The sequence below is a fragment of the Bombus terrestris genome, chromosome 9 (genome assembly GCF_910591885.1).
Source record: "Bombus terrestris chromosome 9, iyBomTerr1.2, whole genome shotgun sequence".
Lineage (NCBI taxonomy): Eukaryota > Metazoa > Arthropoda > Insecta > Hymenoptera > Apidae > Bombus > Bombus terrestris.
In genome coordinates, this window is record NC_063277.1 from 16,238,850 (window position 1) to 16,260,551 (window position 21,702).

At 34.5% G+C, this 21,702-nt stretch overlaps 5 protein-coding genes across 8 annotated transcripts in view; 3 read left to right on the top strand and 2 right to left on the bottom strand.

Annotated features, from left to right (window-relative positions):
• Positions 1 to 12,033, bottom strand: part of LOC100644299 (activating transcription factor 3) — a 29,934-nt gene extending 17,901 nt beyond the window's left edge. For 2 of the 3 annotated variants that reach the window (XM_012312081.3, XM_003397889.4), the window contains exon 1: positions 10,515 to 10,634. The gene's annotated coding sequence lies outside the window, so the exon portion shown is untranslated. Of the gene's footprint in view, positions 1 to 10,514; positions 10,635 to 12,009 lie in introns of those variants that run through there. The other variant, XM_048408948.1, reaches the window with a different exon arrangement.
• Positions 12,034 to 12,256: 223 nt separating this feature from the next.
• LOC100644178 (nucleic acid dioxygenase ALKBH1) lies at positions 12,257 to 13,451 on the top strand. The gene is made up of 3 exons (XM_003397888.4): positions 12,257 to 12,416; positions 12,477 to 12,733; positions 12,821 to 13,451. The coding sequence occupies exons 1-3, from the start codon at positions 12,324 to 12,326 to the stop codon at positions 13,395 to 13,397; spliced, it is 927 nt and encodes a 308-aa protein (XP_003397936.1). The 5' UTR covers positions 12,257 to 12,323; the 3' UTR covers positions 13,398 to 13,451.
• Positions 13,452 to 14,392: 941 nt separating this feature from the next.
• On the top strand, positions 14,393 to 16,212 carry LOC100643813 (V-type proton ATPase subunit D). Its single transcript, XM_003397885.4, has 4 exons — positions 14,393 to 14,521; positions 14,871 to 14,988; positions 15,061 to 15,546; positions 15,627 to 16,212. The coding sequence occupies exons 1-4, from the start codon at positions 14,481 to 14,483 to the stop codon at positions 15,720 to 15,722; spliced, it is 741 nt and encodes a 246-aa protein (XP_003397933.1). The 5' UTR covers positions 14,393 to 14,480; the 3' UTR covers positions 15,723 to 16,212.
• A 313-nt stretch (positions 16,213 to 16,525) lies between these two features.
• On the top strand, positions 16,526 to 18,989 carry LOC100643699 (arylalkylamine N-acetyltransferase 1). 2 transcript variants are annotated; one of them, XR_001098995.3, is made up of 4 exons: positions 16,526 to 16,855; positions 17,055 to 17,324; positions 17,948 to 18,687; positions 18,764 to 18,989. XR_001098995.3 is itself a non-coding variant. In XM_012312079.3 (3 exons), the coding sequence occupies exons 1-3, from the start codon at positions 16,541 to 16,543 to the stop codon at positions 18,104 to 18,106; spliced, it is 744 nt and encodes a 247-aa protein (XP_012167469.1). In that variant the 5' UTR covers positions 16,526 to 16,540; the 3' UTR covers positions 18,107 to 18,989. The 2 variants fall into 2 exon arrangements, 1 of the variants encoding a protein (XP_012167469.1); XM_012312079.3 differs by having other exon boundaries at positions 17,948 to 18,989.
• LOC100643579 (zinc finger protein 622) lies at positions 18,889 to 20,864 on the bottom strand. Its single transcript, XM_003397883.4, has 2 exons — positions 19,746 to 20,864; positions 18,889 to 19,670 (listed from the first exon to the last, which is right to left on the bottom strand). Exons 1-2 carry the CDS (start codon positions 20,413 to 20,415, stop codon positions 19,192 to 19,194), a joined length of 1,149 nt encoding a protein of 382 aa, XP_003397931.1. The 5' UTR covers positions 20,416 to 20,864; the 3' UTR covers positions 18,889 to 19,191.
• Between the last annotated feature and the right edge of the window lie 838 nt (positions 20,865 to 21,702).

Below are 21,702 nucleotides of genomic sequence, written 5' to 3' on the forward strand. Positions count from 1 at the left end.
TTTTTCCATAGAATTCCTTGATACTACTTGAAAAATTCTGTGGAGACGAAAAGGAACGAAATTACGGTAGAAATTATTAGAATGCTTTAGTCTCCGCTTGATTGTTTTTGGAAAAATATACAGAGTTTATGTGATTTATCGTAACTACTGTAGTTTCGCATCTGGCTACTAAGGTAGTTTGATGAAAAAGTTTTTCAAGAATTTGAGATGTTTCCAAACGTTCGAAAAATTCCTTTAGCCCAATAAAAGACAAATATCGTAACAAACGCATTGTCTAAAATACGTTCTATCGTTAAAATGCTAAACGTTGAACACTCGATAAATCCTTTCGCCTATAATTCAACTCATATAGAAAACTTCGAATTTGTAGAAAAATGATGATACAAAGAATGCCGCTTCAGTGTCGAGAATGTAACCTTGATCGTGTTCCCTAGAAAAAGTTCTATCGAGAATTGCAAGACGCTAATGTTACATCATAATTTGCACGGAACAAAGTGCGCACGTAGTGCACCTAAAGCAACAAATAAATGTGTCATTCGTGGATTTTCCTGCTTCGAAAGCAACGGTGGAATTTTCGAAGACCATGATTCCCTTTCTAAACGATCGCCACACGTTGTCTGATCTTTCGAAGAAACAGTTGGGTAAGGAACAATTAATGGAGATTGATGCCTCTCGAACCCGCATGCTGTTCTCCCTTCTCGGAGAATCGTTCTCGACATACGGGCGCAAATTTGTATCTTAAGAACGAGTCGAACCTGCTCACAAAGAACTTCTAAGAAGCTACAAACTCGAAATTGCAAAAATGGTTCTAAATTTGGGAGAGAAACGATTCTTTGAATCTCTCCTAACGACTACGAGTTTTCAACGTACGTTCAAACGCGTTAAAGAGACAATTCTTGCCTGCATTCGTATAAATGGAAAAGACAAAGATTCTCTCTTAATGTTCGTTTGAAAAATTTCAACGTAAATTTCCTCCGCGGAAGAAAATTCTTCTATACGTTCGCGCGAATAACGGAAATTATCTTTTTAGCTTTCTTTCGGAAATTCGTTGAATTATTCGCAAAAATGTCAAGTTTTCAACGATTCTCGTCGATGATTCGCACGAATCACAGCAGCAGTATTCTCTCGCAGCGTTTGTTTGACGATTCGTCGCGACGAGATTTTCCCGTTGTGTCATAACAGTCGAACACGTTATTTCGTAATCTGAGATATTGAAAGTGCTCAGGTGTACGAAGCCGCGATGTTTCCGAAAAAATGAAAAACGTCACGCGCAGCCTTTTAACCATTTTTAACGAAACCAACGAGGAAATTATTCGTAAAATCGTTCTTAGAATAGTATTCGCAAGGGACGCGGGATTCCAGGTCGTGGTTTGACTCTCTGGTCGCAGTGAACGAGTCGGTGATCGACTTTAAGATAAAGCTAATTGCGAGGAAAGTTACCGTCGATGACTACAGTGAATAGATACCGAGCAATGGTTAAAAGTTCACAGACTAAAGATTAACAAGCCTCTTCTATGCGCAGACATTTAATGGCAGATTGAGAGATATTTGTTGGCATTGAGAGATTCGATGGACACTTCGAATTCCAATGTAGGTGCATTTATAGATCTCTTTTGAAAAGAATATCACCTACGTAAGTTTAATAATAGACAAAATATCGATTACCATCTTGTTAAATATTTTATTCCAATTTTCTAAGATAAATAAAATATAAGATATTATTTTAATAATATTTTACTTCAATCACTTGCCATTCTTTAACATATACACTTTAAACTAGTTTTTCTATTGCTTTACGTTATCTTCCTTTCGATACAACATTCCAGTCAGATAATTCTTCAACGATAATAGTACACTACACGTTGAATAATACCATTCGCTTTAACACTCCGTTATTCTTCGTTATTTTTTCTCACTAGTTTCTCAACTACCTCTCAACCAAATCTCCTCTACAACCAACAACTAACGTCTTCTCAAACTAAACCAATATTTATCATACTCGTTGAACTTCGCTAACAAATTCCCGATTTACTTGGTTCAGTATCAGGAAACACTTAAAACAAGCTATACCACAGCCTAGCCCAAAAATAGTTGCCGATGACCTACGAGGATCATCAAACGCGCTTCGATCTTCAATCTCCGCTTTGAAAGCGGACAGAACTCGCGGATAGAAGCTGGCCGACAAGGATGCAACGAACTCGAACGCGATTATTTCTTGGAACGAGTCTCTCGTTTTCACCCAGAAACGATTACCCACTTAAACGAGACGAGGCATCGAAGAAAACAGTTCGTTCGACGCTCGTAAACAGCGAATAGCGCGTTTGCACCGGATTTCAGCGGTGTGTAAATTTACGAAAGAAGAGAGAGAGAGAGAGAGAGAGAGAAACGAGAGACGAGAGACCTGTATCTCGACGAATGCAGCAACTCCGTTGTATCTTCGTCTTTCTTCGAGCAAGCTGGTTCATTTGAAGACCTAAATCCGAGGGAAATTTCGTGGAACTGCGAAATATTCAGGCGACAGAGCCAACTCGAATATTTAGGATCGCTGAGCACGTGCGCGATCCAGCCTTTGAAATCCTAAGGATGTGTTCCCATCCTCCTCTTTCCTTCGGCTTCTCAGCCATCGATGGTTATGTAATGGACGCTGGCAGAAGTCCTACAGACTTCCATACGTCGACGATATTTTATGGCACCGCGTTGAGCGACGAAGAAGAACGAAAACGATGGTAACGGCGATTATTTACTTCTGTAAAGTCAGACTTCTATCGAAAACGATTTATCATCGTGATTCTATCGCGATCCATACTGGTTTTCAAAATGTTCGCGCTTCGACAAATCTTCTTAATATCGAAATTCTTGTCAAACTGGAGATTAACTTTAAAAGATAATTCGTCCTGACATTTTGTAAAAATAACCAAGTCCCTTTACGAATTTCTACGAGTATTCACGATCTCGTAATCACAAGAAACACGGTCCCCATCTGCGAAAATGAAACAACGTAGCAACAAGCGCGTCTGCCGCATCTACGAACTTCCATTGCTACACACCACTTTCTACGTTCATCCGCCGAAACGTAACGTACAATAAAACGCAGCAATACTCTGCAGTTATTCAAGAAACATCTAATTGACACGTAACACACTGGTCGTCGTAAACCTGTCCTTTTCATAAACGAAAGAACAAAACGAAATTAATAAATGTCATGGACGCGGCACTCCGCAACACAGAGATAAAGACGTCAAGATTTTAGGGTTATCGTGGTTTCTTTGCTATTATAAATTACTCTCGCTTTCTGTGATACGTGTATTCGTGTGCGAAATGCGGGGCCGGTAATTCTGCTTAGAATTGTTGTCGCGCGTTACACGCAGTTATTTACAACTGTTCCGGGTGCTCGTTCCGACAAATACGATTTAAGAAGAAGCGGCCGCATTGTAAGACTTCGACTTCTCGCTTTGATCTCTAAAGTGACACAGATTTGTTGCCGCTCGTTTGCGATGAATTACGAGCAGAATATCGTACATCGTTGCCCTTACCCCGATGAAACGCGATTCCTCGTAGAATTTGTCCCATTAAAAGAGCCGCCGACTCGCGTGATCGTTCGTTTTTCCCGCTTTGAACATATTAGCTCGTTGCACAATATACGAAGCTCCCTCGAGTCAATCTGCCTGACTTTCACTTTTTGCAAATTTCACAATTTCATTAGCTAAGTATACCGTTGACTATACACTTGTTTATCAAAGTATTTTATACTAAATATTTTATATTTAATATTTTAACGCTTATAAAGACTGCGAATATATTAATTAATTAGTAGAATTAATCAGTAAATATCATAACGACCGCAATGATACGCAAATACTCTTTCCAACCATAGAATTTTCTAGCCAAATGATCGTAGCATTATGAAATTTCGATTTCATCCACGAATACAACAAGAGCAAAGTTCTTTAAGAGATATTACAATTGTTAATTCGAAGGTAGCTGTTATTAACAAATTTAGAACTAAAGCTTTCAATACAATTTACTCGATGCGTCATTCTGTCTTACGCGAGCCTGTTTTCCACAAAGTTCCTCGATTTTCCTTTCTATTGTACAGCATTACTACCAATAATCTTGGTTGTAATTGAGTTTTATAACATATGGCATCGACGTAACCTAAACGACTGCTGCTTAAAATAGGAACTTCCATCGTAATTAACATGCTATTCTCATGGCCGTCTTTAATAATTCTGCAGTACAATTAACATAGCGATAACTTTAAATTCACATAAATATTCAATTTACTCCACGTTTATATTCCTTTAACTTACGTTTATGTTCGGAATTATTAAGACGCTTTTTACTGCCACGATTTTACGACTTTCACCCTTTCGGCGTCCTATTGCGAATTTAATTAACTGCAGTGCCACTCAATCGCCGTATTTTAATCTTTTCGCCGATTACGATATTACGCGATTATAACGCGCTGAATTTTCCACAAGTGAAACTCCCATTGCCTTTAATTTATTTCGCGCTGTTAATGAGTATCGGTATTTCGACGCGCAACTATACTTTCGATCACGGTGTTAAAAAACGAAATTCAATAAACTATATCATCTTGGAAAAATGACGAATACAATGGATCCGATCGGAAAGTCCAACGGCAAAGAAACCAGACTGTATATCGTTTGTTCGCGTGGAAACGCTTATGTAATGCATAATACGTATCATAATTACAATACATTGTCGACAATGGATCCCGATAAGATACATTAAACTAATATACTCCCGCCTCTTCTCTTTTTGCTCGCTGCGTTAATCGCTTATCTATCGCATGGCCGATTCATCGGGCTAGACATCGCACACGCGTATGCAGATATTCGTATAAATGGCAAAAATACTTGCAAACGATATCATCTATAGAGTGGTAAATAGGTAACCGGAATTTTTGCGTTTCTTAGGATGCGCAACTTAGGTTCGATCTATGTGAATTCGTTTAAGCGATGTCGTTTTTCCACAGCCAGCGACGACACCTTAAAAAATGTCAATAAAAAAAAATGTTTAAAGAAATCGTAAAAGGTGTACATCGGGAAAAAGACTGTTTGAGAATATCGTATAAAGATATAGCGAGTAAAGTAAGCGTTTAAAAAAAGATCGTAAAATTCTGTGCCGGATAAAAAAGCGTTTTACAAAATAGCAAAAATATATATCGGAGGAAAGATATGAGGAAAAATCGTATATAAATATACGTATGTTATTGAAGAAAGCGCGCGATTTGAAGCATGTAGATAATTTTGTACGGTCGACAAGAATGTGTAATCTTTTTATCGCGCGAAATATTGTATCCGCCAGCGATAAGAGTAAAAGGGATCGATAACCAACCCACCCACGAATCGAACAAATCGAACAATGTATTCATTCATCCGAGAAGGAACGCGGAGCGATCTGGAGTGCTCCGCGCCTGTCTCTGTGTACGAACGAATATACTCGATCGGTCGACGTCGAAACGGCGGTGCTACAGCTTTTCTTATGTCAAACATTTTAAGCAAAGATCGATATAGTTTGGTATTGCAATCATTTTCGTGGAAATTTCAACAATTTCTGATAATCCTAACAATTTCGTAATTAGACGACGGATGAAATTTGTTAAATTATACAAATTGCGAAGGAGATCGGCGATCTATAAAATTGTAAAAAATTACTAGAACCGCGCGCGGTTCTAAAATTACTAGAACGATGAAAACGTATAAACGATAATTCGTTGTATATTTGTTTATTCATTAGTCGATTAGTTGATTAATTGACTAGACCATTAATTGACGATTAGCTGATAAATTATTATACAAGACCTTGAATGTATGATAATTATTTAACTCTTAAGCATCGACGATCGAGCTAAACGATTTATCGCGGTTAAAGTTGGTCAATTTAGTTTCCCAGCGAGTTTTAATAAAACCGTATTGCGGCAGCTAACCGATCTCGATAGATGAAAAAATAATTCGCGACCAGAATGCTCGCGCGCTATTTTCTTCGCGTACAAATCCTTCCTCTTGCCATTTCTCTGCGATGCGCATTAGCATTTTAAATTCAATCGGTACATTGACGCCCTTGAACAATAATGGCCTGCCTCCCCCGCTGGTCCCCTTTTTTCCCTCATCCAACCTCTCTCGTTCTTTCACCGTGACAACTTGCAAATCCAGTTATATCATCTCTCGACTTTGTAATCAGCTGTGTGTAAAAAGGTGACTCGCGGCCTCTAGGCGTGAACGCGCGCGCGCATCCCTAGACGATAAATCAACCGCGCGCGAGAGCTTTTTATTCGAGTACACGTTTTCCCTTGACCGCGGCAAATTCAATTAAGACGCGCTCTATCCTACGTACACGAACTTGCAGAGTGATCTTCGAATAAAGAAAAAGTCAGCCTACTTTGTCTGTCTTTTACTTTGAATTTATCCCTGAATTTATAGCTCGAGATATTTATTTTTATTGACAAAAGTTTCAAACATTCGATCGAAGATAATAAAAGAGAAAAAAGTTGCTCGGAATTTAGTCGAGATATTTGGATAACTCGAAAGAGCAAAGGAATTCAGTTCGATCGTAAACGGCCCAGTTGGTCTACAAGATACAAAGAAATATATATCTATCTATATGAAGAGAAAAGATTTGAAACTGAACGATCGGTGTCGTAGAATTTGATTAAGTTTTGTTCCGTGACTTTTGAACGGGGACCGATAGTTGGTAATTTTACGATCAAACTATAAGTGGACGTTCTGTTTATAAAATATGCTTTCAAAACGTCGGAAATATATACATCTTCTAATTAAAGAGAAAACATTTGGCGATAACGAGATCAACGTGATGAAATTTGAACTTTCTTTCCGCGATCCCTAGATGAGAACCACAGTTGAGAATTCTAAAGCGAAGCTATAAGTCAGACTAGAGGAATTTCGATGAACGATTTCCACAACGAAAATAATACCAGACAATGATCAAAGATATGAGAAAATCGATGTAAATGGCGAGTGCGCGTGCAAGTGAAATTATATTTAAAGCCGACAGGATTAGGGGGAAAACGAAATGCTCGATGAAAGCGAGATAAACAGACGAACTACAACAGAAGAGCTAAAGGTATTCGTCTAGTTGCAATATTTGACGGCCTTCGGCGTTATGGAAATGCGCACGCTATCCGACACACGTGTAGATCCTGTATGGGTGAGTTTCGATGTCGGCGACGATCTAAGAATTAAATGTCAGTAAGGTCACGGCCGCGAAGAAACGAAGAATCTTTGTCGACCGACCAGAGATAATTACTCAAAAATATCGAGATAATGCACGGCTATATCTCTTGGGAAATTTCTCTTTTTTAGCTATATGTACTCTACTAATATTACTATAATTTCGTCGTCTTTCATATCTAACTATTAAAACTGCTCGATTTATATTGACTTTAAAATTCCGACGGAAGCTAAACGTTTGATAAATGCAACACGTCATCCTTGTAATATGATTTTGTTGTATCAACTGTTTGAAATTAGTCTTTCTATTGGGTTGGCAACTAAGCGATTGCGGATTTTGTTATTAGGCGGTATTGACAAAATCCGCAATCACTTAGTTGCCAACCTAATAATACGATCGAAAACCGAAAGTATCTTCCACCGATCCGACATATGTTATAGGGGCGCGCATATTGTAAAAGTATAGCTTCTATGTTTATTTTTTAGCTAATCTAACGAATATTTCTTGTTTATCTTTTGAACGAGTCCACTATCTCGTATTCAGGATTACGAAAACAACGTAGGCGTTCGATTTCGAATGTTGGCCAGAAAACAGGATCTTCTCTTTTAATTTAATATTCGATGATTCCTAAAGTCAATGATTCCCAAGATAACGTGGGTGTCTGAATTTGTATTAAAATAGAAAATTTGAATTTTTTCAAAGATCCTAATATATTGGCGACCGCTAAAACCTTGTTAAAATTTATCGTGGCAGAGTTAGCTAATTAGTATTTATCGAATACTTTTATCTAATATTTAATTACTGCTTCAAGAAAGAAAAAAATAAAGGGAAGGTGGATTATTCTCGAAAGTAAAAGAAATATAATATTCGAAAATCGATAAAAAAGATAAAAGATACTATTTCCGGTTTTCAACGTAGCTCGTAACGCAGAAAAATACAAAATCTCATTGCAAGTTGCTAATGTGTCGACTCGTGTGAAAATATTCATTAAATATTAGAAGGTAAAAACAAAATTGAAGAAATACATAACAACGTGCAAAAAGTTATGCGACTATTACGCTGTCCAACCTTGCGGCTAATTATCACACGCCCAGCAGATTGCACCTTGAGAAGATTGGCTCGTTTGCATAGAGAACGCAAAGATAAGATTATTATTGTATAATGATTATCAGCCGCGAAGGAAGTTTACAAACGAAAGTAAACATTTAAGATTCGTGACTTGGCGAGCGCGAATCTCTACATTTGATACGATTCGAATCGATTGTAAATACGATTCAAAATATGTTTTTTCATTCACTATTCCTTTCTGCGGTTTAATCTTTTCCTCTCCTGTGGTTAGTTAAATTTAAATTTGCATAATTGCTATCGTCGACGACATTGTACTTCAATCAAATATATTTTATAACGATAGATATTTATTCCAACGTATATACTTTGTGTGCTATTTGAATATTATGTAACAAATTGTTTGTGCAATAGTTTGTGCATCTATATTAGCTGGGAAATGTGGCTCGTGCTTCTTTTATATGTTTGTTAATATTTTTATAAAATATAATAACACTATGAAATAATTGTTTATAATGAATAATTTTCATTGGTAATGATAGCCTGTTTACGTATGAATCGTGAAAAAAGTTTCGTAATTATTTTTTAATATACGAATGTAGAAGTAAACAATTAAGGTAGGAAAAAATGATTGGTATTTACGAAGGCAAAAATTCTAGAATCGTTAGATGTTCTTGTAAATTCATTTTCAACATTTAATTTAAAATCCAAAATTAATAAAAACGCGTTAAAAAACAAAATATTTTTTTGTAAAATACTCATAGAGTAAAAGAAGGAAAAAAAAGAACAGTTCGACTACAGAACTATTAAGGTATTCATGAAGTTTGTTTTTCCACGGAGAAATATGTTCCCTTATGAGCATACATTTCCAGTAAACACTAAGTCGTTCATAATAAACGCACTCCCCATTTAAGCCGTCGTAATATGAGGTTTTATGATTACGGTTATTTGTGATCCTACTTAACTCCACTTTACATGCCAATATAAACATTATACTTTCATTCGCGTACGTGCGAAAGATACTCGAACGATCGCGAAATCTCAAAGATTCTTTCTTATCGACGTTGCATGTCCCATTATAAACGTATTGAAAAAAAGGATAAAAAGAAATAAAGAGAATAAAAAACGAAGCGTATGTAGTTTGAATGTTTAGTTCGACGCAAGGTATTGTGCAATCAGGAGCATTGGTACCGTGTGAGGATACTATATAGTCTTTACTAGATTCGTGACAATGTTGCCAATGTTCTGTTTTGCTATATTTAAGATTCCCCACTACACCAGATGTTCTCCGTGACACTAATCATGCATTATTACGAGTGCATCCTCAGGTGTCATGAACCGATGTCTGTCGAAAAATTCTCGAAACGGATCCATTGTATCGTGACAAATCGTAGAAACGACATACTTTTCGTTTTACTACCACGACCATACTAAACTTTCGTTGCGAACAATTTTTACAGCACCTCTTTCGATCCGTATCGCGTAGACGCTGTAAACGATAATCGACTTCACAGCTAACTTCATATTCGTGGAAACACGATGCACGAACGTTACCGCGATGTTTCAATCGTTCGAATTGAATTCGAAAAAGAAAGAAAAATAAGGAAGTTACTACAACGACCTTTCTCACGATTTTATGTGTTCTTTATGATACGTATCTATGTGAAAAAAATGTACAAGAGTTGAGAGAAATATTCTTACAGAACGTAAATGCAGTTTCACCGCGTTTAACATATTCTTCTCTCGACTCTTGTCGTAATAATGCAACATGTTCGTAATAAAGCTCCACTTGGTAGTCGCACGACCTTGGCTACTCGCGAACTCGATTTTCGTTGTATTCCTCGAAAGATATTACTGGAACATTACTGATAATTTTGACATCTGTTTCATGGCAACATTCTTTCCGAATTCCGATGATAAAGAAATCAACCGATGATCTTTTAAATATGTTCGGCTTTTCGCAAACACCCGGGCTATCAAAAAAGATATCTTTAAAATACGCATTAGTACGGATAAAACGACAAATAAATGTCACTAACGTTGTAACGTAAACTGTACCTCCGGTTCGAACATACTTGACAATTTAAAAGAGGTCTAATAAAATTACTACCGCAGCCTCGATACACCTTATTGCAGCCCTCAAATTATATTACAAGAATAGCCGACTCGACCTACAAAGAGCTTTATCACGTGCAGAGAAGACGGTTTGTTTTAGGTGCGTGTACGGGTCCTACCTTTACAGTTGCGAACGACTATGCAGCGTCCCGATACGCCCCACACCGTCCTTCTCCGTCGGCTGCCGACGCACGACTATGGATAATTCGCGGTTGCGACCGGCCTAGATATATACGAGCTATATTTAGCGACTGTCGTCATGAGGAGCGTTCGCGATTGGTCGTTGATGACGTGACAGACGTGCGTGATTGGCCGATCTCGCGAATACGCCGCGATTGCTTGGTGCAGGCCTGGCTTACGGCTGGGCGCGACTCGCGGGCACGACATTTGTTGACATGAAACTGTCAGAGAATACGCGCGCCCTTAATGCACCGGTATATTCGTATTCGCGTGTTACCGCTCTACCTATGTCGATTCTTTCCATTCATTTTCATTTATACTTTCAACATTGTTCACCTATTACTATGATACGAATCTAGATGCTCTCTTGCAATTTTTGAATCTAACTATAATTGACAATATTATAAATAAAATAATTATAGTGTGATAATGATTGATAACGCGTTGACTGCCCGGTGAATTTTTATAATATACGTGTTCGTAAAAGAATAATGTTGTTTAAGCGCTTTATGCTGCATTTATGTATAACAATCTATATTGTTACCATAATAATAAAAAGTGACGAATTTTTCGAATATGATACTTTTTTTAATTTATATACTTTAACATTAGAACTACCCCTTATACCAAAGAATACAAAATGAAATATGATACAAGCCTTTGCCCATTTATTTTACAAACTATCATAGAAGATTCCCAAATATTGTAAATATAAAATTGTAATTATAAAATATAAAATTGTAAATATAAAATTTCTACAAAAAAAAAAAAGAACAAATTAGTTATTTTAACTATTCTGAAATATCTAATATTAATTAATTCTGATATTCCCGGTTTCACCGGTGACACCGATGGTTGTCAACGTGGTAAGTAGACATGTAATCCAGCAGGATCAGTGAAGTGGTTGAACCCAAGATCCAGTTTAATAACTGGAACAAGGTTCGCTCGTATTCTTTGAGATACAGGTGAACAATTATTCGCGACCGGGCTAGGTGAGTGGGTGGAATTTATGGAGAATAGGAGCGATGGTAATGGACGATTATTAACGTGGTGCGCACTATTAATTTGCACGAAGCTTTCGAAAAGCCTTGAAGTCGGCTGTCGTGCCTCTCTTCGCTTCTATGAAATCATAGATTTCCCGGCAGTGTTATTATGCGAAAATTACACTCTAAAATTAGTCACAGTCCATTAACGTGTGCGTACACAGATAGGGGACGGGGTTGGGCACGGTAAGAAAAAAGATTGCTCGAAGCTCAGACATTTTCGATATGTATCTGGCTATTAATGCCCATACGACGATGATGGTATTATGCTAAACGAGTCGAATAATCGTAATGCAGAATGCGCTGTCCACATGTCCACTCATCGATCGTTTCTGCACGGTACTTACAATTAGTCACATGTCACATCATAGATTCATCTTCGATTGCTTACTTGTGGGTTAGACAAGATGTGTTGGGGCTGGTCGTAGTAAAAACGTCATTGTTTTCGTGAACATCGAGAGAAAGTTGCAATCCGGTGATTTAGAATAGGGGAACCGATACCTTCGATTGTCACCATCGCGAACCTGGTCAAAATGACATTCTTATTCAAACATCCTAAGCATTTAGCACTATCTCGCTTAGGAATCTGCGTTAAAATCTACTTTCAAATTGCACAGATCCAATTGACGAATAAAGCAGCGTCATCTATCGGCACATGTGCGAACCAGCAAACATGGCAGCGCCGATGATTCGAAATTCGAAGTAATGTTCAAAGATAGTTTTAAATATTATAAAAGTCGAAAACCTTATCCAGACTTAAAAGATGTAATCGATTTGAATAATCCCGATTATAACAAAGTATGTAACAAATTATGAGAACCCTATTCTTTACGTACATAAATTCTTAATACTTTTTAGGTTACTGATTTTAGGAAGAGGTTACTTGATGAACGATGCGAATATGAATTGGGATTAAGACCAGTAAAAGACTGGGAAATCTTTGAACTTCGAAATATTCCAGGGCTTATTTTTATAAAAAATCCGTTTACGACATACGGACAACGATATTGGATTATAAAATGCTTGAAAGAGTACTCTAGAAAGCCACATAAATTAAACTTAGATGCTCATAATGTTTTAAACAAAGACGAAAATTGGTGGGATATATGTTTTGGGTAAGATACAATATGATGATATTAAAGAAATATATTTGCAGTATACCATATACTATAATAATAATATGTTTGCCATATCAATTACAGAAACTCTGATAAAGGTAAAGAATTATTACCAAAATTAAGATGGGCAACATTTGGGTACCACCATAACTGGGATACAAAATTATATTCTGAAACATCCAGGACAAAAATGCCTACTGAGATGTCTTTGTTGACCTCATTTTTAGCACAAACATTAGGTTTTAAAGATTTTAAGGCTGAAGCAGCAATTATTAATTATTATAGAATGAATTCGACTTTAGCGGGTCATACAGATCATTCTGAAGTTAATGTGGAAGCACCCTTATTCTCTATAAGTTTTGGTCAAACTGCAATATTTTTAATTGGAGGACTTACACAAGAGGATGCAGCTAATGCAATGTTTTTACGGAGTGGAGATATAATAGTGATGTCTGGAAAGTCCCGTCTAAGGTACCATGGTGTACCAAAAATTTTACCAACCATTGATGCACCATGGGATGATGTAGAAATAAATGATAATAATCAGCACTGTATATGGAATGAGGGTGATTGGATCAAAGCAAAAGCTTACATTTCTGAAGCTAGAATAAATATGAATGTAAGACAAGTGTTGAAACCTGGACAATTGTCCCTGTTGTAAAATATTGTACAAAATTGACTTGTATATTTTTATTAAAAATACTTATATTAATTACATTGCAGTTAATACTTATTTCTTCCCCATTATATTGCTGTCAATTCACATCAGTACTAGAAGCTGCACCATAAAAATACATTGATTCTAACATTTAAACATCATTATTTTGATTGTCTTCTTTTATGTTTCGATTTACCAGATTACTTTGGAACATATTTAAAATATTCAAAAAGTCCCAGGCAATTGTTGCCATTCTTAATAAAAAATCTTGTGAATGTGATATCCATTTGTCTTTGATATGATTGATTGCTTCATATCTACTTTCATAGGTATTTGAGGTTGATTCCATTGGCCTATATGGTCTTAGTAAAATATTCGTAGCATCATGAACTGCTTTATTTAGTATAAAATCTTTAGAAATATCTGATTTATGAATCATTCTCTTTTTCATAAAATTAATAATGTTATTTACCAAAATAAGTAGATCTGGAATAGAGATTTCCCACTTAGCGTTCATTTCTCGTTTTTATGTCGAATACATACAAACCTATATCCAAAGACGATTAATGTTCATTCTCATAAGAATATCTTCGGAGGCTTTTCTTATTATTCCAGGTTGCCAGCAACTTCTACGTGTGTTATGTGGATTGACAGCGCAAACATCTATTCTAAACGTGTTATTTGACTTACTGTCGCTAATACGGAAACAACGATTTTCTTTTATTAATCGTTGCATGAAACAATCTTTCATTTCTTCAAATGAGTAGGAGGTATGGTACTTATATTCCATTGAAGATTTTTGTTTTCTATTTCCCTTATTTCATTCTTTATTTAAATTAAGTTTAAGATATTATAAATTTTGGTTAAACATACTTCCAAACTTATGTACTAATGTTAATGTTGCGACATTTTGTTTTTCAATTGTTTCATATACCCACTGTATCAAACATTCCTTTTTCTTCATCCTTTTACTAATTTTAAAATTACGCGCTAATTTTTGCGCAACTATATATACAGCTTCAAACTTCCGGTCCTACGAGTCAGCTGATCAGTTTCATTCTTGTCTGCTTGATAGTTCTCTCAACTATGTCTGGAAAGGATAAACTTGCAATTTTCCCTTCTCGGGGGTGAGTATTTCCCTTTCAAATTATACGACTCTATTTTATTCTTTCAGTGGTTCTTATTTTTCATTTATTTAATATCTTTTCTCTTTAATTACCAAATTTTCTGAGTCTGTTATCATCCATCATAAGATGGGTGTAACCCTATTCCTATTTATTTAAAACGTTTAAATTATATTTCTCATACATTCGTATTATTAACATGTAAGTATTTTTTTATAAATCGAGATTGTAGTCTTTAACTGTTATACAAGGATGGCAAGTGTACATATTGTTTACTTCTTTTATTATATTGATAATAATGTCTATGAATGTTATAACACAGAATTTATATTCTTTTATCTTTTTTTTTCAGAGCGCAAATGTTAATGAAATCCCGTTTACATGGAGCACAAAAGGGTCATGGTTTGTTAAAAAAGAAAGCAGATGCATTGCAAATGCGTTTTAGATTAATTCTGGGTAAAATTATTGAGGTACAAAAAGACACTTATTTGTATGAATGATTGTTCTTTTTTTATAACAATTTTATTCTTCTCTATATGTAGACAAAAACTCTTATGGGAGAAGTAATGAAAGAGGCAGCTTTCTCATTGGCTGAAGCCAAGTTTGCAACTGGAGACTTCAATCAAGTAGTTCTTCAGAATGTGACAAAAGCTCAAATTAAAATTAGATCTAAGAAAGATAATGTTGCTGGTGTTAATCTTCCAGTGTTTGAGTCCTATCAAGATGGTACAGATACCTATGAGTTAGCAGGTTTGGCAAGAGGTGGCCAGCAATTGGCAAAATTGAAAAAGAATTATCAAAGAGCAGTGAAGTTATTAGTGGAATTAGCGTCTTTACAAACAAGTTTTGTAACCTTGGATGAAGTTATTAAAATCACAAACCGCCGTGTAAATGCCATTGAACATGTTATCATCCCAAGAATTGAAAAAACTCTTGCTTATATAATTTCTGAGCTGGATGAATTGGAAAGAGAAGAGTTCTATCGATTAAAAAAGATTCAGGATAAGAAGAAACAAATAAAAGCAAAGGTAAGATTTATATTCTAAAAATAATCCCATTCCATCTTTTTTGATCAGGTATCTTTTAAAATGCTTAAACTGTTTCACAGGCTGAAGCAGCTAGGGCAGAGATGATAGCTTCTGGCAGAGAATATGTAGAAACTGCGAATATTCTAGATGAAGGAGACGATGATATTTTATTTTAAACACTGTACACAACATGTTTTCACACTCTGAAGTATTAAAAAAATATGTTTTAATTCTGAATGAATGTGTCAAAGAATGAGTCCAACAAGGCATGAGAATAGATTTAGTCCTTTCACAAATATCATTGGACAATATTAATTTCACAGTAGATAGCTATATTATACAGAAGATTGTATTATAAAAATATGAAACATCTGTACAAGCAGATGATAATGTGTTTATGGTATTACTAACATTTTTTAATTACAATATATCATTATAATATGATATAATAAATGAAAAATGTTATTAATATTTTTTATCAATTGTATATTATTGACTCGATATTTGTTGAAACTGTATTTGGTGCATACAATGTACTCATATTGTTATATTGATAAAGATATAATTTTACGCGATCAATTTGCGGCAACAGCAACATTACGGAAGATTATAGAATCAATTATCTAGTAAAAATTTATGAAGAATAAAGATATTCATATACATATATACACATATATTCATTTCTATGTTTGTATTCTTTTTGTTCGCCAATACTCAATTCCCTCTATGATAATCAGAAATACTTGTCTGTTAATTTCATATAATTTGTGAAAACATCACTGGTTTTCATTAAACAATAAACACATGTTTCTTTCTAACAATGTATTCCAGTGATACCCAAGAACATAAATTCAATATGTTTATTTTCTTATTCTTTATCAAAAAGTATGGGTACTATTGGAACATGATCAGCGCGAATTTCACATTAGAAATAATTAAGAAGGATGCATAATCATTATAGCCAGTAAATTTCTTGAACTGGGTCAATCAATATATGGAGCTTTTCCCATATGAGTCAGCTCTCCCTACTAAGGGTAGTGCGCGCGTAGAAAATCCTTTCAGTGCGCGGAAAATTCGTGCCGTGACCACCCCAAAGATGTCGTCCGATGATTTAAAGGTCGTGGGTGTTCCAGAAAATCGTTTCGACGATGCAATTAACCATCTGAAATGGAATTTCTTCTCCGACGAACCGTTGAATCACGCGGTAGGACTATGCGAAAAAGGGAAGAGCCAATTCGAGCTGGAAAGACATTGTCTACTCACTTTAAAGCAGGGATACTCGAGGATGCTGGTGGATCAAAATGGAATGGTAAGCTGAATTTAAAAAAACGAATGTCGTACCCTTCTTTTTTTTTTACAATAAAAAGATTATGATTATGTACTGTTGCTCAACTTGTGAATTTATTTTGTGCGTTATAAGTATTTCATTGACGAGGGAAGGTTTTCTTACGATATGTATGGACCTTGAACGTTAAGTTCATTGCCGATCATAAGTACTGTCCTATCAGATAGCTGGTATGGCATTGAATGGTATCCTGAAGAAGGGAGAGCGCGAAGAAGCTGAACGTCGCCTTGCAGAATTGAAAGATGAAAAATTCAAAATAATATTCGGACTCCTGTACAAAGTTAACAAGAAAGTAGATCTTTTTTACAAGTACAATGTCGACGAGTTATTCGAGTGTCGAATCCTCAGTATCGATGAGAACTTCCGTGGGAAAGGTCTGGCGAGCATTCTGATGGCAGACAGTATAGAAATCGCTAAAACCGCTGGTTTCAAGGTATAATCCTAAATCATATTTCATCCTTATCATCGTAATTATAGTAACTTTCTTCACAAAATTATAACTCTGTATGATAAATGTTGTGGAAGCATGCAATTTTAAGTTCGATGAAAAATTTCTTTAGAATCGTACTATTGTATACTCCGTGACCTTTACCATTCCCTGCCGGAAGCTTGTACTAATTTTATGGCAATCCATCATATTTGAATTATAATTTGCTAACATCTATGTACTGAGTAATGCTTTTTTATGTAAATGACAAACAAATTATTTATTAAATCTAATATCGTAAAATAACATGAAGAAATTTACGTAAAGTTGCAAATTTGTTAAAGAATAGATTCAATGTATTTATTCGTATATATATGTGCAACGCGATCGTGCGTGGAGGCGTGGCCGTTTTGGTAAGAAGTTCACATTTTACTTTTGTTTCAGCATGTTCTTCGATTAATATGCATGGGATGATTTTCGTTTATCAAGATGTAAAATTGCAATGCACTCGTTACTTTCTCGAGAGGTATTTTTGCACGCAGTGTACTTCGTACGAAGTGTATGTAAATGTCTGTGTGCATTCGAAGATATCCCATAAATATAGTGTTGAAATTGTTGTATGTTTACAGGTGTTTAAAGTTGATGCAACGGGAATATATTCGCAGAAGGTATGCTACAAGCATGGTCTTGAAGTAGAGGCGACGATTCTGTACAGGGATCTCGATGAATCAATCAGACCGGCCCCTCCCCATCAAGCTTTAAAGTTGTTGGTGAAGGTGTTGGATTAAAAATTGAAAGTCTAATAGAAACCAAAATGAGAGTTAACGTTAATCTTGAGAAATCTTTAATAACCAGAAAAAGATTTTACGAAAGAGCAGTAGTGTAAACTATGTGTATCGTTGTGTGACAATAACAGGTCTCTAATGTATGTTTGTCTTAAAGATGCATTTATGAAATATATCTATAAACAGGGCGAACCGTATGTCTTTCTTAAAAAGTATTAATAATTTGAGGCATCGGTTATTGCCCTTTGTCGGTGTTCTGAATGGTGTGCCATTATTAAGACGGGAAAAAAGATAATATTAAGTAATAATATTACAATAATACTTGAGTTGACAAATACAAGAATGAAAAGATCCATTTAACATTTCCTTCTTTGGACCACTGTTCTGCATTCTGCTAATTCAAAATAAAACGAATCGCTCTGGTTTGCATAGTAAAAGATATATGAAAAGAAATTCGTGTATCCGTGTATCGCAAAGAAATGTGAATATATATCAACGATAGTATCATAATAGAAACCCTATGTCAAGAATGTGATAGTTTAACAATTGTTAACTCTCTTTTACAATTCTACAGTTCACTGATGGTAAATTGAAAGTATATTATACGTACATAGTACCGAAATGTTTGAAGTCTTCGATTGTGCAGTCATTTTTTTGCAGCTATCATGAGAAACTAACAGAACATGGAATATTTCTTGATCCATGTCTAAAAATTTATCGAAAACGGTAATTTAGCTAATGATTACAGGAATAACTGGATGGGTCCACATGAATATAGAATAAAGTCACGAGAAGTATTATTTTTATTGGTGTTACATGTTACGAAAATATATTATAAATTATTTTGTAAAAGTATCCGCCAAATAAACATTACACTTCATAATGACTAATGTCTAATAATCCTTTAAAATAATTTTAAGCTATATTAAATACGAATTTTTCAAATATATATGTAATTTTTTTGTTAACAATGAATGTATAAGTATGCAGTGCAGCATGCTTAACAATTAAATTTTCCATATAATTTACATAGTTTAAAAATGAATACAGTCTTACAGGAACATTTATACATGTGACTCAAGAAAAGCTTAAAAGTTCACTTGAGGTCTAAAATGTTTTTGCAGCTTATTTGCCTTAAATTGCAATTGTGTAGAATATTTTGCTTGTACTCTTTCCATATATTTGATATCTCTCGCTTTTTTTACAACTGCCTCTTTTTGTGTTTCTGACCATCCTAAAGCTCTATATTGTGACAGTATTTTACGCAGTTTTGTACTCTTTGATACTGCAACTGCACTATTTGGATTTAAGCTTTGTTTATAGTATCTGAACAGAGATCTATGACCAATAATATTTCCTGATGGTAATACTAGCTGGTAATCGCTACCATCTAATTCTGGTATTTCAACCTCTGCATCTGGATCACCAATTTCTGCATCAGGATAGCTGGATGAATAATCATAAAATTCTGCATATTCTGCTAATGCATCTCCTTCGTGCAACATTTTACAATGACCTTTATCTATCATATGTGCCCTAGCAGCCTCAACGGTTTGAAAACATCTTCCTGTTAATTTATTATAAACAAACACAATTAGCTTGCCACTTCCTTTATAATTATAAAAATACAAATTTAACTTACCAGAATCATTACACCAAATGCACATGTATCCAGCAAAAATTTTTTCTCCAAGATACACAAGTAAACCTTTAATGTCTGTGCAATATTCAGGATCTGGTACAAAGAACGAATGTGCAATTGTCATGTGTTTTAGATTGCGTACCAATGATCTACTATGATGATTGCAAAATAAACAATTATTATTTGTGATTGGATTTTCAGTATCTTCTATCCATTCGTCAGAATTTATAGATTCAATATCAGAATCTACTTCCATATCTTCACTTAGTTGTTTTACAGAAACTTCCTCTTGCACATTTTTCTTAATTACAGAACCAAACGATGGACCAGTATTATTTTCAAGATTTTCACTTTCAGTTTCAAAAGGAACATTTTGTTTTGCACATTTCTCCTTGTGTTTTTTTGATAATAAATGATTTTGATATTGATTTCTTGTGTTGAAATTCTTCTTACATATTTTACAACTTATTATTCCTTCTTCCTTTTCTTTGTAACCTTTGGTCTTTTGTGCAATCACTCTTTTCTGAAATTCTTCCATGGATGCAGGAGGTAGTTCAGCCACTTTTCTTTTTAAATTGTATCTGTGCCAGTCTGATTTGTAGTGTTGTCTCTGTATATCTAAATCTCTGAATGCTACTCGGCATGTGATGCAAGTAAACGACGAAGTCATTTTTGTTAATAGATTTTAACAAACCAAAAATTAACAACAGCCAACAACTTTATAAATTTACTATTCTTAAGCGTCAAAGATTTCCTTGTTAAATATTATCTATATTATAACATTTACTGCAGTTTATTTATTATGTTAATCAATACTACGAATACTAGTAGTTGTTAACGAACATATATACCTCTAACAAGAATCCTAAGACGCGTCATGTGCACAACTATTTTTTCCACTAACATTGAGGTTATGTTGGTGATCAGCACAATTACTATTATCAAACATTGCATCAGTATATTCAGAAGCATACATATATTTACTTCTGTACTTGTAAGATAAGAAAATTTTTTGATAAATTATCTATAAGTCGTATACTTAATTTTGACGACAATCTTGTGAAATATGTACTTGTGAAAAAACTAGGCATTATAATTATAACTATAACATCAAAAAAGTCACCAATAAGTTTGTCATTGATAAGTTTTTAATTGTGACTGAAAAATTAAAATTTAATACTAAAAATATCTGTTAAAGGTATACTTGTTTATACACATGGTTTTATATTAATTAATTTATATTAATATCGTATCGGTTATAAGCATACATTTTAATTTATGATTAGACAAGACTACTGTATTATTATTGTTTCTTTAAATCAATCCGAATTGGGTTATTTTTTATACTCATATAAGCAAACAAAAGTCTTTTTCAATTGCATTCATATAGTGAATAAATTTTTACATCGTTATATGTTAAGATAATATTTCAGTGACAAACATCAACGAATTTCTTATCGAAATAATTAAGAAATTGAATGAGTATTGAAACCACGAAATTTTTATTGCATCTTTGATAATGATAATGTGCGAGGTCACATAGGGATTAAATAAAAAACAAACACGTATTAAAAAAAGTAGAAATAGTGATGGTTTCAATCTTAATTTTGAGCGATTGAATGCTACAAAAATTCATATCACTTTGAACACAATTCAATATTTAAAACTCTTAAAAGTATTGAAAATCATGTAAATATTAAAAGACTTGTATGTAGTAAATCTTAAAAGTATTAAAAGTAGGATATAGTAAAGGGATTGTAGATTGTAGATACAAGATATTGAATGCATTAAGACTTATTAGACTTATTAAGACTTTTAACACATATCGAAACTTTAAAGATTCAAGATTAAAGATTTACCGAGACTTTCAAAATCTTTCAAATATAAAAGCATGCTTAGATTCGAATTCTTCGCAATATGTAGATATATATTCAAAACAATTCTGTATCATCTCACC